Source organism: Poecilia reticulata, linkage group LG1 (genome assembly GCF_000633615.1).
Source record: "Poecilia reticulata strain Guanapo linkage group LG1, Guppy_female_1.0+MT, whole genome shotgun sequence".
Classification (NCBI taxonomy): Eukaryota; Metazoa; Chordata; class Actinopteri; order Cyprinodontiformes; family Poeciliidae; genus Poecilia; species Poecilia reticulata.
The window spans coordinates 17,049,902-17,065,295 of record NC_024331.1 but is presented as its reverse complement, the minus strand read 5'-3'; the positions used below and the strand labels follow the sequence as shown (position 1 = coordinate 17,065,295).

Sequence of the window (15,394 nt, the reverse complement as noted above, 5' to 3'; positions counted from 1 at the left end):
ACAATCCTTAGTGGCCTCAAGAGTTATTATTAATTTAAAGCTTTAGTCAAAGAAAAAAAAATGTTTTGTGCCTTTGTCAGAGAAACCCTGGAGAGACTGGACACTTCATGGTCAGCGACTTTAACCTGAGGCCTCCTTGATGCCGCTTCATACCAAAAAGGGGTTATTTGTTGCGCCATCCTTGTTATCGTCTTCCTTGGCATCTGTCATTAAGTTTAAAAAGTAGGAAAGAGAAAAGCACTTTTCCATTGAATGAACTTTGTCCTTGACTGGATTTAACCAGGCAGTAGAAATGTCTTTATTTTTTCACATTTTTAAACTAGACTGAAGCGACTGCACAAAGTATGTCTACAATTTTTTGTCAAACTAAAATTCATCTACAACTAAAGGTTAAGACTCAATTTTTATGTTTTTTGAAATTCTTTTCATTGAAGACAGCATCTTCCATGTGCACAGCTGGGAAGTTGCAAACTCTGAAAGAGTGAAACTTGATTCAACTCCAATTAAAGTTGTAGATAGTTGTGAATTTATGCAGCTCTTATTTTCTCTGCCAGGCTATGAAAAAGCAACACAAAAAGTCAAATTTCCACCACAGAGGAGGACTTTTTTTTTTTTCATAGGGTCATTCCTAAACCCCCAACTAATAAAAAATACTATTTACCCTAAAAACAATCAATATCTAAATTACAAAAGATTGGTGTTTGACTCCAAAATGGAGATTAACATCTAAAATGTGACCCTTTTAACAGAATTCCTCATTATAATTTCTACCGCACAAAAGTCTAAAATGCAAAATTTATCTGGAAAGAAAACAAAAATAAACCCTCTGCAGCCCTTACCAACAAAAATTTTTTATATTGTTGGAGCAAAAACCTCGACATGCAGGAGAGGCCGTCAGTGTTTTCTGCAGACCTCAGTTTCAACCCTGGAGATAAAACTGATGCCAGGGAGGAGGGTTTCTGCTGGAAGCAGCTGTTTCTCTAGCAACATCTGGGTGAATGTTGGGGCGAGCTCTGCACGCTGCTCTCTGGCGTCCATGCATGACCCAGTAAGGTGTTGGAGGATCCAGGTGCAACATGAAGGATGTGCGTCTGGACAGAAGAGCGGTCTACTTACTGGAAACATGAGGGATCACCGTGCGGCAGCATCTGATTGTAAAACATTCATACGCTGGTTCCCTGCTCACTGGAGTTACAGAACGGCTTGTTTCTGTGTTCAGTCGAGCATGTAAGGGCCAAAGATGTACAACATGACTCAACAAATGTTCCTTCGGTATTTCTTCAGACAATTTCTCGAAACAAATGCAATTTTTATGTACAAAAGCTTTGACAAGCAGCACTATTTCCATCACAATAAGCCTAAATTCTACCATATTAAGCTAAAATCTTAGTTTTCTGTGGTCATAAAAAACTGTACACTGTTATAATGCAAAGACAGATGGACAACAATGCATGTAATATAGGAGAAATTGTATTTATCCACACTGATTTTCTTTCATGCCTGACACTAACTTTAGATTTGGATGTTGCTGCTGGTATGAAAACTTTATCACTAAAATCCAAAATAAAACAAAAGTTTTCATAGATTTTTTTTCTTCTCATCTTAATCAACCAGTACTTATTTGTATTTTTTTCTCACACAGTATTAAAGCAGTAATAGAAACAAGGAGAATACAAGGATAATAACAAATAAGAAATCAGAATGTTAAATGTGTTCATAAAACAAGCTTCTTTCTCACTCTGCAGGTCCTTAACACTAGCGTCATCTTACTTAATCATTTTTATCTGATATTTCAAATTGACTCTGGATCTCACAGCTTACCTGTAAACGCTTTGAATGACCTTCAGTTTAATACAAATTGTGGGTTGCATTTACTGGCACCTCTGGTAAAAAGTTGCCAGAGGTTCCTTTTTACCAGAGCTCATCAGACCTTATGATGAGCTTGAGAGAGCAGAGAATATAAGACGACCAAGCGCTCTGGCTGATCTGGAGAGAGAATTATCCAAGAGATTCCTCTGCCTGGCTGCAAATCAAATATAAAAGTAAAAAACAGTTCTGTCATATTGACAGAAGGAAGTTGTACAAAGTAATAACAGCAGGGGTATCAAGAATTGTTGCACTGGTGGTTTTTAATAAAAAACTATTATTTCAGAGCGATATTGTGGTAGTGCAATAAAACATTAATTTATGTTGAGGTTTTTACATGTATTTTACCAGGGGTGAAGATAAATGTATCTGGCAATATATCTCCTTAAACCAAATTCTGACCACCATTATTCATAGAGCTCATTTTTATGACTTTTTCATACAAGAGCCAGCAAAGAAATTTCATTATAAGCAACTACTCTTAAACTTTGTGTTACAGATTTTTTTTTTGTGACGTCGTTGAAAATGTTTGACATTTCTTTCACATTTCTGGTTTCTCATAGTTATCGTCTTATTGCAGAAAATAGGAAGACATTCAAAGGTAAAACAGTTCTGTCTGCTAAGTTTAGCTCATTTTAAGCCAGAATACAGAGCACAATGACTTAAGTTTTTATATATATATATGTATGTATATATATAAAGCCTGAATTGTGTCCCGCACTTCTGAATACATCCCAGCCAGTCAAGGTTTAGAAAAATGCAGCCTGTGAAGAACCTCGAACTGCTGATCGAGCACAGAAATAGCCGGCTTCTCTCCACCCTTCATCTGTGAAATCTGCACCCAGCTCAGGCTCCCACACAGCTCCAGTCATGAAACACTTGTCAAAAGAAAAGAGAGGCCTGTGGATGCTGATGATCCACCAAGACTTTCTTTGGAGGAATGTAGGAGTAGTTGGGCAAAGGAGAGCGTGCTCAAGAGCTGAACACAGCGACAGCTGTGGGAAGAAGGCCGTCTAATTCTGTGATAAATGTAGCGACAACTCTTTGTTTGTATGTTTAATCTAGTTTGAAAGCATAAAAGCCAGCACTTTTTTTTAAAGCTTTGTTTATTCGTGTGGCATTGCTCCATTTTTCTCATGACAGCTTCAACTTCAGAGGGAAAAATCTTAATAGGAAATCTAAAAAATGTAAACCTAAGAAAGATTTGATTCTACAAATAATAATAATAATAATAAAAAATCATTATTAATTTAAAATCTTATCAGTTTGAACAATAGAAACAATCAATAAAGTAATTATAAATCAGGAACAAGCAGCAGCTGGCAAAACCTTTTGGACATTTTCACATCTTACCACATTACAAACAATCTGAAATATGTGTTATGACAAAAAATTGCACTGAACTGTGGAGTGGAAAAAATATTCTGAAATCTGAAAATGAGGTGTGGATTCGTCTTCACACCTCTTGAGGCAAAATTTTGGCTCTTTTGCTTCATTTTCTTAACAAAACCGATGAAGCCTGGTGAGACTGGAAGGGGAGAACCAGTGACGAGAAATGCTCAACTCTTCCTCTCTCTGTATGGACACAGAACAACTACAAAACCGACATTTGGTGCCCCATAAATACACACCTTCACGTGTCTTTGACTGCGTTTAGGGTGTGGCTCAGACTTCTCACCTCGGGGATGGGATCCGACAGCAGCGTGTACAACTTCTCATGAGCGCTGTCTCGGACGCCGCACCAGCGCGCCGGTTCAAAGTTCTGCCAGATCCGGCCCAGGCAGATCGCCACCCACTGTCGGAGCAACGGGTGGGGGTCAGAAAGCTGCTCCAGGCAGTTGGCGATCAGGTTACCCTGGAGACAGGCCTCCTAGAGGGCAGAAAGACAAGGAAAGGATGTTGGAAACCTTAAACTGTTTAGCTGTTTACTTTGATCTTTTATAAAGGAAAAATACATGTTATTTCCAGTTAAGAATAGACAGAGCTCTTCTGACCGTGATTCATGACAAAACAAGCTTGATAGGAGCCTAATTCTCCCAAGCAGCACAGAAGTCTAAGGTTGACTTGAAACTTGTTAGTCAATAAATCCCCACTAACCTCTAAACCTTTTGCTGTGAGATTTGGACAGAAAAGATTATAGATTAGCAACACAAATTAACTGTGAAGTCTGCAAAGTAATAACGCATTTTTTTAATTTTTATACTGATGTTAAATATTGTTTAATATTTGTATTTTAGCTCTATTGCTTTTTCTGTTTTAAGCAAGTTATCAAAAATGCAGCAACTGCAGTGACTGGAAAGAAAATCCATGCTATGTAAACTGAGATGATAAAACAGATCCATTCTATAGCAGCACTGAGGAAATCTCTGCAAAGTTACTGCAACACTTTGAGAGCTGATAACGCAGATCACATGTTTGATTTGAACGTCTATGGGTAAAAAAAACCCAAATAGACTTAATACAATAAAAGACAAAAAACGAAAGAGTATTTTGTTCTTTTACATGCTGGACTTTTTTTTTTTTGCTTTTCTGTCACATTTTGATGTTTCAGATCTTCAGACATTGAGGTTAAACTGACCTCCGCCCCCAGTTAAATCAGTTATATAATTAATCATAATTAATCATATATTTCCAGTTGAATGAACGTGTTCATTCCGAGACTTATAGTATAAAGAAAGCGAGTGAATTGAACAACATCAAGTAGGAAAAAAAGATTTTCATAAAGAAACGCATTATGCCTCGATCTAAAGAGGACACTTAACCATCTGGAAAGGGTTAAAAAGCCATTTATAAGCTTGTGGTTCTCAGATCACCAACATCTGGGTTATGTAACAGAACAACAATCTGATGCAGACCAGCAAGTTCAACCTTGAATGATTTCAATAGCTGCCTCATAAAAGTCTGGACTGAACGCTAATTGAGATCAGCTTAAATTGGCCATTCAGGCTGAAAATCCTTCCAATATGGCCGACTTAAAATGATTTGAGAAAAGAAACGAGGCAGGATTCCTCCACAGGGATAAAAAAGCCTCATTGTTAGTTTTCACAAATGCCAAATGGCCGTTGTTGTCCAGAAGGGTTGCAAGAATCGCCAGAATGGTCTGGATAGCTTTTTCTTTTAATAAATGAAATCATGAGAACATTTCTTCTGTTTTTGCTCAGGTTCAATTTTATGATGTGAAACATTTAAGTACAAGGGGCAAATATTTTTCACAACGCTTCAAATCACAGATTCTAATTAACAAAAAAACATGAATTACAACAGCATTGAAGAAATTACAACATTCAGGAAGTAAGCTGCCTTAAAAAAAAGAAATTACTGGATACTCAACTCTAACTTGCATCTTAATGTTGCTCATTTCTACTGTGATGATGGGTTGGTGACAGCTAAATGCTGCAGCAGCAATGTTTGCTACTATTAAAGCATAAAAATGAGCTACGGAACACATTTATAATGTGAAATGTTTAGGATTTTTCTTTTGGGAAATGTAGACCTGAACTGCTTCATTCAGTTGTTCTTTTTCTAATTTTCTGCTATTGTTTGTCCAATTGGTCAGTAAAATATTAATACCTACAAACCTTCACAATAAAGAGAGAACCGATGACTACACCTGTTAGATACTGCAGAGAAGTAACTCTTTGAATGAGACCGTGGGAGACTCTTTTCATTAAGCTACAAAGATTTATACATAATTTTTTGGGAAAAATTACCTTTTTATAAATATATTGCATTTTTATTGATGAAAAAATTATCATGATCTTTTTTGTTGCATTTTTAATAATTTAATTCCAACTAAAATCATCTATTTTTTGTGAGCAGTGATAACATTAAATAAAATAGAAATATGCCATTTTCGGGCCATTAAGTTGAAAGTTTGGTTGCCCCTGGTTACCTAAAAAATATATTTTTCCCTTATTGTTGCACTCATGATCAAAATGAAACCCATTTTATTTCACTGGCTAGTCAATATCATCATATTTGACTCTTATGAATAAAAGCTTCAAATACTTTTATCAACATTGTGATTGCTGTGTGACGCATTCTCAGCTGTAAATCCACAGCTGACGAATGTCGTCGTTTAACGTAAGAAATAAACAGGAAACTGAAGCTGAAAAGCAGGGAGAGAGTCTCTCTGTAATGTCACGATCATCTATTATTTACAGAAACCAGCAGGAGATGTGGGAGTGCTCAGTGTGCAGAGAAATATACATGAAGGATTGGCGTTTCTGAGCATGACGGCGGGTACAGGTTTTCTGATTTATCACTTTTATAAAATGTAATATCAGAAACAGGCACATGAGTGGGAATAAACGACTCAAATAACAACCGTAACTAGACAGAAATATTACAAATATTTTCTTAGGAATTGTTTGCGTGTCTGGGTGGAACGGTGAGTTACATTATCCCTACGTTGCACAGCTGAGCATTTGATGAGCAGCAGACATAAAAGGCTTCTGGGATTGCACGCAGGAAGCTTGTGGGCCGACGGAAGTGACTCTTTTGGAGATAAAGTGTCACCACATAGGTGGCCGGGGCAGAAACAGAGGCTGCAGGAGTAACTGCTGCTGACAAAACTGTCACATAACCAATATCTACTGGAAATATACAACAGGCGACAGAGATGACAGCTGGCTCTGAGAGCCCCCCCCCCCCCCGTTTCCTGGCGAGAGGAGTAAATTAATAATTTGCCGTGTGCTCCTTCTGGCCTTCTGACGCTCCGGTCGGAGCCACACACACACACACACACACACACACACACACACACACACACACACACACACAAATTCAAACTGGTCCTGTACCTGGCCTGTGTTGTAGTTGTTGACGATGACAGCCAAAATGAAAACGGCCATGGTACGATGTTCCGCCTGAAAGAGAGGAGAGCATTCCTCAACCCTCTCACAGAAAGCTATTAATATTTAAACAGTTTCGCATCAAATTAAGCAGAAACAATCGCATCAAACACTATTTACCGGCGACGGCAGCTGATACTCACAGGCATGTAGCTGTCGGCTAACACAGACAGGAAATACTTGTGTCCGTTGTCTTTCACCAGGTCAGCTTGACATGACTGTGAAGATGGAAAGCAGGAGTTGAGAGGCTTCACTCTTCATTCAGAGGAACAGTTATTATAATGTGTTGCTTTGTTCTCTTTTCCCCAGATCAGACTGAGTGACGACTGAATACTGTTATTAAATCAGGATCAGTAGAAAAGAATGGTTGTCTTCAAATTTTCCTCAAAAACTAAAATATTAGGAAGCACATCGCAATAAAGCAACAACTGTCGCCAGATTTTCACCATTTCTAACTAAAATGAACAAAAAAAACTGTACTTCAAGCACCTGAGCTGACGCTTCAGCTCTTAAACATGGCTGCATGCTTGTTATTTAAAATCTATTCTGACAAATTTGTAAGACTTTATAAGGAATTTTGAATTTGAGTTTTATTTGTTGGCACAACTCGTCATCTCCAAATTCTTTAACAATAACATTGTTTAGGAGGCGCAATGTCCCCACAGTTTTTACAATTACTGATACTGTTAAGTAAAAGGGGGAAAAAAATGAGGAAAAGCACTTTACGCCTCTCTCCATCCATTTCTGTAATGTTTTCCTCAGCCAGAGTGAGATTGTGAGAACGTCACTGATATGAAGACGAAAAATGCTTCTGCTGGATGCTCACAGTTTAACTCTCTAATGTCTAATTTGTGAGAAAATTACACTGTAAGTTTACTTCACAATCAAAATGGTGATTTAAACATTTATTAAACAAACATATTAACGCAGCCCTGAACCTTTTAGTTAAAATTTTAACAAATTCCAAGTGTTTTGATTACATTAATGTGGAAGTGCCCATCCTATGAGGTTTTAAATGAAACAGAAATCTCAAAGAAGCACACTTAGCATTACTTACACTGTCCACAGCCAGGATTTTGGCCCAGATGAACACCAGCAGCGGCCGCAGCTCCCTGGCTGAACTCTGGAGCAGCTTTAACACATATGGGAAGATCCCAACAGACAGGGCCTGCAAGGTCCACAAACAACACAGCACCGGTGCTTACAGGGCAAAGTCATGTGGCATCTCAGCAAACAGACAGAGTAAGGATAGAATAAAGCTGAATCAGGCAGCAGACTGGCTCTGATTTAAGTGTTGAGATGTTGTTTACCACTTTCTTCAATGCTCTTTTACATATATATTTTTTTAAATTAAAAAAAAAAAAAAATAGAGGTTGGGACAGATCACAAAGCCATGATCTCAATCCTATGGAGAAGCTATTGGTAGAACTGGAAAGGCGTGTGTGAGTGACCAAATGGACTCAGTTACAAAGGTTCTGTCAGGAGGAATGGACCAGAACTCCAGTAAAGTATTGAGACACGCTTATGGAAGGAAACCCAGACGGTTTGACCTGAATCATAAAGTTTAAAAAAACATTATTTCCTGAAACTGGTCAAATTTATGTGAACTTCTGAAATCAAGAAACTTACAAAAAAAAATCTCTAAAAATGTTCTCGCAAAGTTTTCTAGCATTTAGCAAATAGATATAATTTTGATAATTCTAACTGACCTGAAACAAGAGCTTGATCTGACTTGGGCTCATACAGCAAGAAAAAAACCTATTTTTACTTGGTGAAATATCCGGTTTCAACTGTATTTGTTAAGGAAAAACAGCATAAAGGGGATTTTTAATTCTTAATATGTCGTCAATAACTAAATGTTTGTAAACCAAATGAGCTGATCGCATATTTTGGTTTTACTTAATCTGAAGCTCACATTTCATTCTTCAGACGATAATTATTTGTTTGTTTTATCAAACTGTTTAAATATTTCAAACCATTTTGATAGATTTTAAAAATGATGCAATTATTAATATGGTGAAACATATTTTTACGGTTTCAAATTGCATAAACTACCATTGACATTCAGGATTTGACTATGTCAGAATTCACTTAGAAAGTCAAACCGATATATAAAAGAGGTGAACGAACCAGACTGACGGCCCAGGGCCCCAAATCCAGGAACCGGCCGAGCAAGTCCAGAGCCCTCAGCCGATGCACTTGACTCAGGAGAACCTGAAAGGCAGGAAAACAGATCAGAGGCAATCTGGGTTTGCCTACAAAACCGGAGGGAAGTCTAAGATTAAAGGAAGAGGAAGAGCAGCAGGGAATATGGCAGAGATGGTGGGTTGGAACAGGTGGCGCTCCCAACACTACTAGAACCAGAACCATCACTGAGTGTGTGGGCATGCCTGCATGGGCAGCTGGGTGTGTCCTCTTGGCTGCCATTTCAATTGGATGCTTACAGAGGTATCGGAGTGTGACATCATCTGAGTGGGCGCTTTAACTCACCTGTGTTCATATAATGAAATACCGCTGCCAACTGGGAATAATTTAGAAAGCTGTTGCAGCCACACAGGACTATTTATAGGATGCATATGGCAGATGCTAAAAATACATAAACGCTTGTGTTTGCAAAGACTATTGCAATGCAGCATTGAAGTCTGTGTGAAGGCAGGACGCCGGAGCGTCTCCATGTGACTTTCACAGTGTGTGTGGGAACAACCATATGGAGGACCGTAGACTCACACAAGCATCTCCTCCTACACACAACGCATGAACAGAATCCTCGGGGGTGGGGGGGAAGACATCGACCTGCATGCGTGACCGCAGAAACAGGAGGAGGCTGGGGGAAGACCGGAGCACGTCTGCCTCCAGCCCTGAAGAGGAGCGTGGGAACGTCCGCACTCGTGTGTTTTTACGTGACGTAGGCGCCGCAGAAAAGCCACAGGGCAACAACCCGACCCAAGCCTCTGCTGGTATGAGCGCAATCCAACTAAATCCATATCTTTCTTCCATTCTCATCATCACCGACTACATTTGGTGTGCATTATTCATAGAGCAGAAGGCCTGGAAGGGATGGAAATAAAGTCCCAGATCAACACTGCAACACAACAGAGAACGTGAGTGTGTTTTTACCGCCACAATATCTTCACCTCACTCTGATTCGCAAGCGGTGAGTAAGCGCTCCCTCCTGTTCTCCTGTGTCTGAGCACCGATGCGCGTCATGTTGCAGTGCCTCGTACAAATATTCACACCCCCCAAAACTTTTTCACGTTGTGTCAAATTCCAAGTCCAAAACCTTGTTGGTCTTAATGAGACGTGTCTATACAAAGCAGTGCATATTCATGAATGGATGAATATGCACATTTTCAACAAATGAAAATCTGAAAAAATTAGCACACACTGATTCTTCTAAATAAAATCTGATGCCACTAATTACAGTATTTTCCGCACTATAAGGCGCACCTAAAAATCTTCAATTTCCTCAAAAGCCGACAGTGCGCTTTATAATCCGGTGCGCCTTATATATGGACCAATATTGAGCCACAACAGGTCTAGCAACTACGGTAAGCAGTCGCCGACTTCATTTTCCCCTGTAGAAGAAGAAGTGTGCGGTGCATGCTGGGATAGTTGTCAGAACGCTGGTTTGTTAATAAAGTTTGATAATACATTTAAAGTCAGGGGGGGTGGAAGGGTAGGGGAAAAGAGACAGAGACTGCAACGGCAGCGTGTCGGTTATAAAAGTCGGCTGGTTGCCTCTGTTACCGTAGCACTGCAATTTTTAAATGCTGTAATCCCTTCGCATAATCTGCTAATCCTTTTTAGATGAAATAGCTGTTGTCAAGACAACGCAGCACAGCACCTCAAACCTGCTTCAGATGAGTTGTTGCTCATTTTACTAAAGACCATTATTGATGGATTACTCTGCATTGCCTGTTTCTTGTTAATCTTTCATCCTTCAAATGGCGCCTGAATATATTTGGCATCAAATCATAAACGCTCTAAGGAAATGCCAGTCTTCATCCTCATGTAACAGTGTGTTTAAACACACAGGATCATCCAGTAACAAACACACGCACACACACGCACAATTTATTTTTCCCCAATCACGGTGTTCAACCGCATGAAGTTGCACAAACTGAACGGCTGCTGCAGCTGTTTCCCTGTTGTTTCTAAACAAACACACACACACAGCATCCATGTGCTCTTCAATCACGGCACCTTTTTCCTGGCTTTTAACGGGTCCCGACGGGCCCCGCTGTATGGATGTGCTGCTGCTCACAGAGCACTGACTCAGCAGGAAATTACCATTCAGCACGGACAGCTTCATGCAGCTACTACACTGTGATATAATACAACGCCACCACTGTACCACCCTGCAGGGAAGATGGCAGTGGAAGGACGAGAGCGAAGCATCAGACTGCAGCCCCCGCCCCAACAAATTTACCATCTCTGCCAGACACAGGAGCGGCCGCAGACGTAGGTTTAGCTGTGGGGCTGTAATAAAGGAAATTAGCCTGAAAGTCCTGAACTGAACTTCCAAGAAGGATTTTCACACTTCTGAGGTAAAAGATGTGGTAAAAAGGAACGCCTGGTGTAATAAATTATAATAAATTAAGCCTTGGAGAAGAGCTAGATCTCAGCATAAGAAGTAGTCCCTGTAGCAATAATATTCCCGGCAACCCGTACAATTCTGGCAGGTGATTTGTGAGTTTAATCAAGATGCTATTGCTTCATAATGGAGAATAAAGCCTTTTCTGTGCAACCTGCAACACTGATGGCTTTAGGTATCAGGTAAAATCGACAGCAGCACTTTACGTGGCGGTAGTCAGTTTAAGCAGCTGCTTGGCGTGCTGTGAACTGTGTTGAGAAGATTGGCTCTCACTCCCCTTGACAATATGCAACAGATGTGGATCTGCAAACACCTGACACATCTTATGCCATGTTTAATTTGTAGCCGTCATGTGTAAAAATCACCAAAAACCCATTAGTCAGGCAAAAAAAATCCTGATTTTCCCTCATGCTGTTTTCTGGTGCTGTGTTTTTAATGCAAATGTGATTTTTTATTTATTTATTTTTTTAAAAGGGAAGACATGCAGTTTTTACACTGTGGACTTAGCAATATTATTGTCTTCAAGACAAAACTGAAATGTATCATAAGAGTAAAACTGAGCGTTTTATTACATTTCTACAGGATATCAGAGTACCGTCTGTGATACCATTTATAATTATTTTCTAGAACCCTTGTTTAGCACTTTGACTGGATCATCAATGCATTAGTGCCAATTATCAAAATGTATTAAAAAAAAGAAACCCTGGCAGCCAAAAGAAAAACTGCAGAAAGCGGTGTAAAGATCGTTATCTATTAAATATAAGTAGATGCGAGTCATTGGAGAAACGTAGGACAAAAGGAAAGAGTGAGAGGAGGACAGAATGGCATCTTCTCACTAACAATTGCAAAATGAAGAAATTATAATACTTGTTTCCCACAGAAATAATAAAAACTTATTGATCAGTTTCAATTCTTGTAGTGTATCATATTAAAGCAAACAGGACCTAACATCAAATATTTAATCTATGCTCGACTTCGATGTTAATGTTTCTAGTATGGTATATTCTCCAACCACCAGGCTTTGTGTAGATCATTTCTGGGTTAATGAAGCGCCATCATGCAGACAGAAAACACCGATTATAAGAAGGAGTGCATGCATGCATGCGTGTGTGTGTGTGCGTGCATGTACCTGCAGCACTATAGGGAGCTGCTCAGGAGGGTTTCTGTTCTCCACACCCATGGTCAACCAGACCTGAAATGCCGTGAGCTGCTCTGCGAAGAACGGACTGTGCTGTGGACACAAGCAGCAGAAGTAACACAGATATTAGAGCTTTTACTGCACTGAATCTCCTTCTTACACACACACGCGCGCACACACAGCCAGTCTGCAGCAACTAGCTCATCATTTCATAAAAAGGGCCAACATAATGAGCTGAGAGGTGACACTGCACTGCAGCAACAACATAAATCCCAATCGATCATGATCAGCTTACCGTCTCTGTGGTCTCTGCTGCCGCGGCAGGCCACCTGATTGGCTGCTCGCCCCACGTTATTTGATCATGCTGTGAGGTGAAATTACAGCAGGAATCATGCCATGTTTGGGTACGGTAATAGATCTTGAGGAGGGAAATGACAGCACTGAACTGGATGGATGGATTAATTTATGAATAATCACAGCAGGAAAAAAAAAATACTTCACCAAACTTTGACCTTAATTCATTGTTTTGTGAAATGTAAAGCATGCTGGGTAGATAATCTGCACTTAGAAAATTACTAATTTGTTCAATTAATTAAAGATTGAAGAAAAAAAAGTTTCATCAACAGGAATATTTAATGTCCCAGAACAGCAATTTCACACTTATTGCATGAGAAGGGAGCCAATATTAGGGTATTGGCAAGGAGCCCTTCCAACCTCAAAGACCAGCAGAGATTCAAATGAGATGCTGTGGCTTGACCTCAAAAACCTTCCAACATGGCTGAATTAGAACAAATCAGCAAGGATGAGTGGACAAAATTTCTCTACAGCTGTAAAAGATTCACTGCAGGTTATCAAAAATGCTTTCTTGCAGTTGTTAACACAGGTCCATGTAGGTCTGGATTTTTTTCCCCTTATTAAAAAACATACTTATTAAAAAGCTGCAATTTGTGTTTACTTGATTTGTCTTTGACTAATATTTAAATTGGTTTGACTTTCTGAAACGCTGAAGTATGACAAACATGCAAAAACGTACAAAACCAGGAAGGGGGCAAACACTTTTTCACACCACTTTTCTTTTCATCAATTTTACCAAAGCCTCAGAAAGTAATGTGTATGGCTGAAGAGCACCAGGAAGATCTTAAAGACTCCTGAATTCAACACAGAGCGGGAAGATCTTCTTTAAAGGTCCTCCGGGGCTCAATTATGATGCCGGTAAGTGTTTTCAGCCTGAGTGCTAGGGAAAGTGTGGAAGGGAAACTGCCCCCAGGGGAGCGATGGAGAAGAAGCCCACCTCCGAGGGCGAGGTGGACAGGAAAAAAAGCCCAAGATTAAAGTGCTAAAGTCTCCTGAACAGTTTCCATTACAAAGTACAGGTTGCGACTGATCTATCTACAAATCAGAGAACCAAGTCGGGTCATGCATAAAAAAAGAAAAAAGAAAATGAGTTGATCGAGATATATGAGCCCATCATCAGTTCAATAAGCCTCTTGCAGCATGTTTTTATTGAACTCAGCATCTCTATCAGAGTCCCCTGCCGTGTCAGTAAATATAACAATAAACACACCAGTGGCTGAAAGTGCAGGGCCAGTGGTTTCAGAAAACCATTTTTTATTTGACACTCATACTTGAGTTATAAGACCTGACATTTTACAATATTATCCACTGGGAATGTGTGAGTATGAGTAATTATCAGAGATGGTGGTGCTGATGGAGGAAAAGCTGCAGACCAAACGAGAACCGTTTGGTGTTCCCGGACATCAGCGGCAGACAGAGGCCATCTATCAAAGATGGCATTCTGTTATCTCTAACGTTCCCGTCGTCACTTATAAAAACACAGCAAAAAGGATTTGTCCGCATTTTTAACGCATCAGAGTCCCGGTTTATCCCTACACAACACACACACACACACACTCACGCAAACACACGCGTGCGAGCACACACATACACTCACTCTGAAGGCAGTGCCCTCTTCGATGATGGTAGGCAGCTGAGAGAGGCAGATGTCCACGGCCAAGTCCCAGGCTTGCCTGCAGGGATGAAACACGGAGACACAAGCCACGTTAGAATTACATCATCTGATCTTCAAAAACAACACAAATCAAATCAGGTAATAATACAAAAAAAAGTTAAGTTTTAAATTCACAAAAGTTTTACTACAACAATTAATAAAATAAATTAGAACAATAGTAGCAGTATCAATTATGTAATTGTAATTACAAGAAAAGAAGACAAGAGTGAAAATAAAGTGCTTGTAATTAATGGATAATTATGAAATTCTTAGTAATAAGAGCTGAGCTGAAAAACAATTACAAATTCTGTATTTATATTAACCACAATTTCTTGGGTGCTAAGATTGTTTTTTTCCCCCCCAAAATAATAAAAAAAAAAACAATAAACCAAATTGAGCCACTCTTTAGACCACCTTCTGCTCAGTTTGTTGGGAATTCAATCTTTCCCAACAGCTTATATATGTATGAATCAAAATGTATTTCATTTGCTTTGGTTGTGTCTTGTCACATAACACAGCTAAATAGATTTTCAGTTTGCACACAAGTGCAGGTCAACACCAGGTCTACGGTCGATTTTTTAACCCCAGCGTTCAAATCCATTTTTCTCAGATCAGATCGTCTCCCCTGCATTGTTCTCGACAAAAGAAAGGTGGCGGTTGGGCTAACGGCTAACCGAAGCTAACCGAAGCTAGCCTGTAAGCGGTGAAAGCTAACTATAAGCTAACTGAAAGCCGGTAAGCAGTGGAAATCTGGAGGGTAACCCGTAAGCAGTGGCTGGAAATTTGCATTGGAGACTAAATAAATAAAATAAAAAGTGAAATTGATAGAGAATGGGACCCAGAAAGACTCAAGCTTCAGAGGATCTTGATGACATTAAGAAATCCCTGGATTTTCTCTCGGAGGAAGTGACAGCTATACGGCTGCATCAAAACAA

The 15,394-nt window shown here is 39.5% G+C and overlaps 1 protein-coding gene across 8 annotated transcripts in view; it reads right to left on the bottom strand.

Annotated features, from left to right (window-relative positions):
- The window catches only part of rptor (regulatory associated protein of MTOR, complex 1), a 158,796-nt gene that overhangs the window by 47,386 nt on the left and 96,016 nt on the right, over nucleotides 1-15,394 (bottom strand). For 6 of the 8 annotated variants that reach the window (XR_533531.2, XR_533530.2, XM_008406982.2 and 3 more), the window contains exons 11-18: nucleotides 14,403-14,478; nucleotides 12,747-12,815; nucleotides 12,443-12,544; nucleotides 8,850-8,933; nucleotides 7,777-7,887; nucleotides 6,863-6,937; nucleotides 6,669-6,734; nucleotides 3,545-3,736 (exon numbers count right to left, since the gene is read on the bottom strand). Coding sequence is in view for 6 of the 8 variants with exons in the window: in XM_008406982.2 (XP_008405204.1) it covers nucleotides 3,545-3,736; nucleotides 6,669-6,734; nucleotides 6,863-6,937; nucleotides 7,777-7,887; nucleotides 8,850-8,933; nucleotides 12,443-12,544; nucleotides 12,747-12,815; nucleotides 14,403-14,478 (775 nt within the window). In the remaining 2 variants the exon portion in view is untranslated. The remainder of the gene's footprint in view (nucleotides 1-3,544; nucleotides 3,737-6,668; nucleotides 6,735-6,862; nucleotides 6,938-7,776; nucleotides 7,888-8,849; nucleotides 8,934-12,442; nucleotides 12,545-12,746; nucleotides 12,816-14,402; nucleotides 14,479-15,394) is intronic. The other 2 variants (XM_008406991.2, XM_008407018.2) reach the window with 1 other exon arrangement.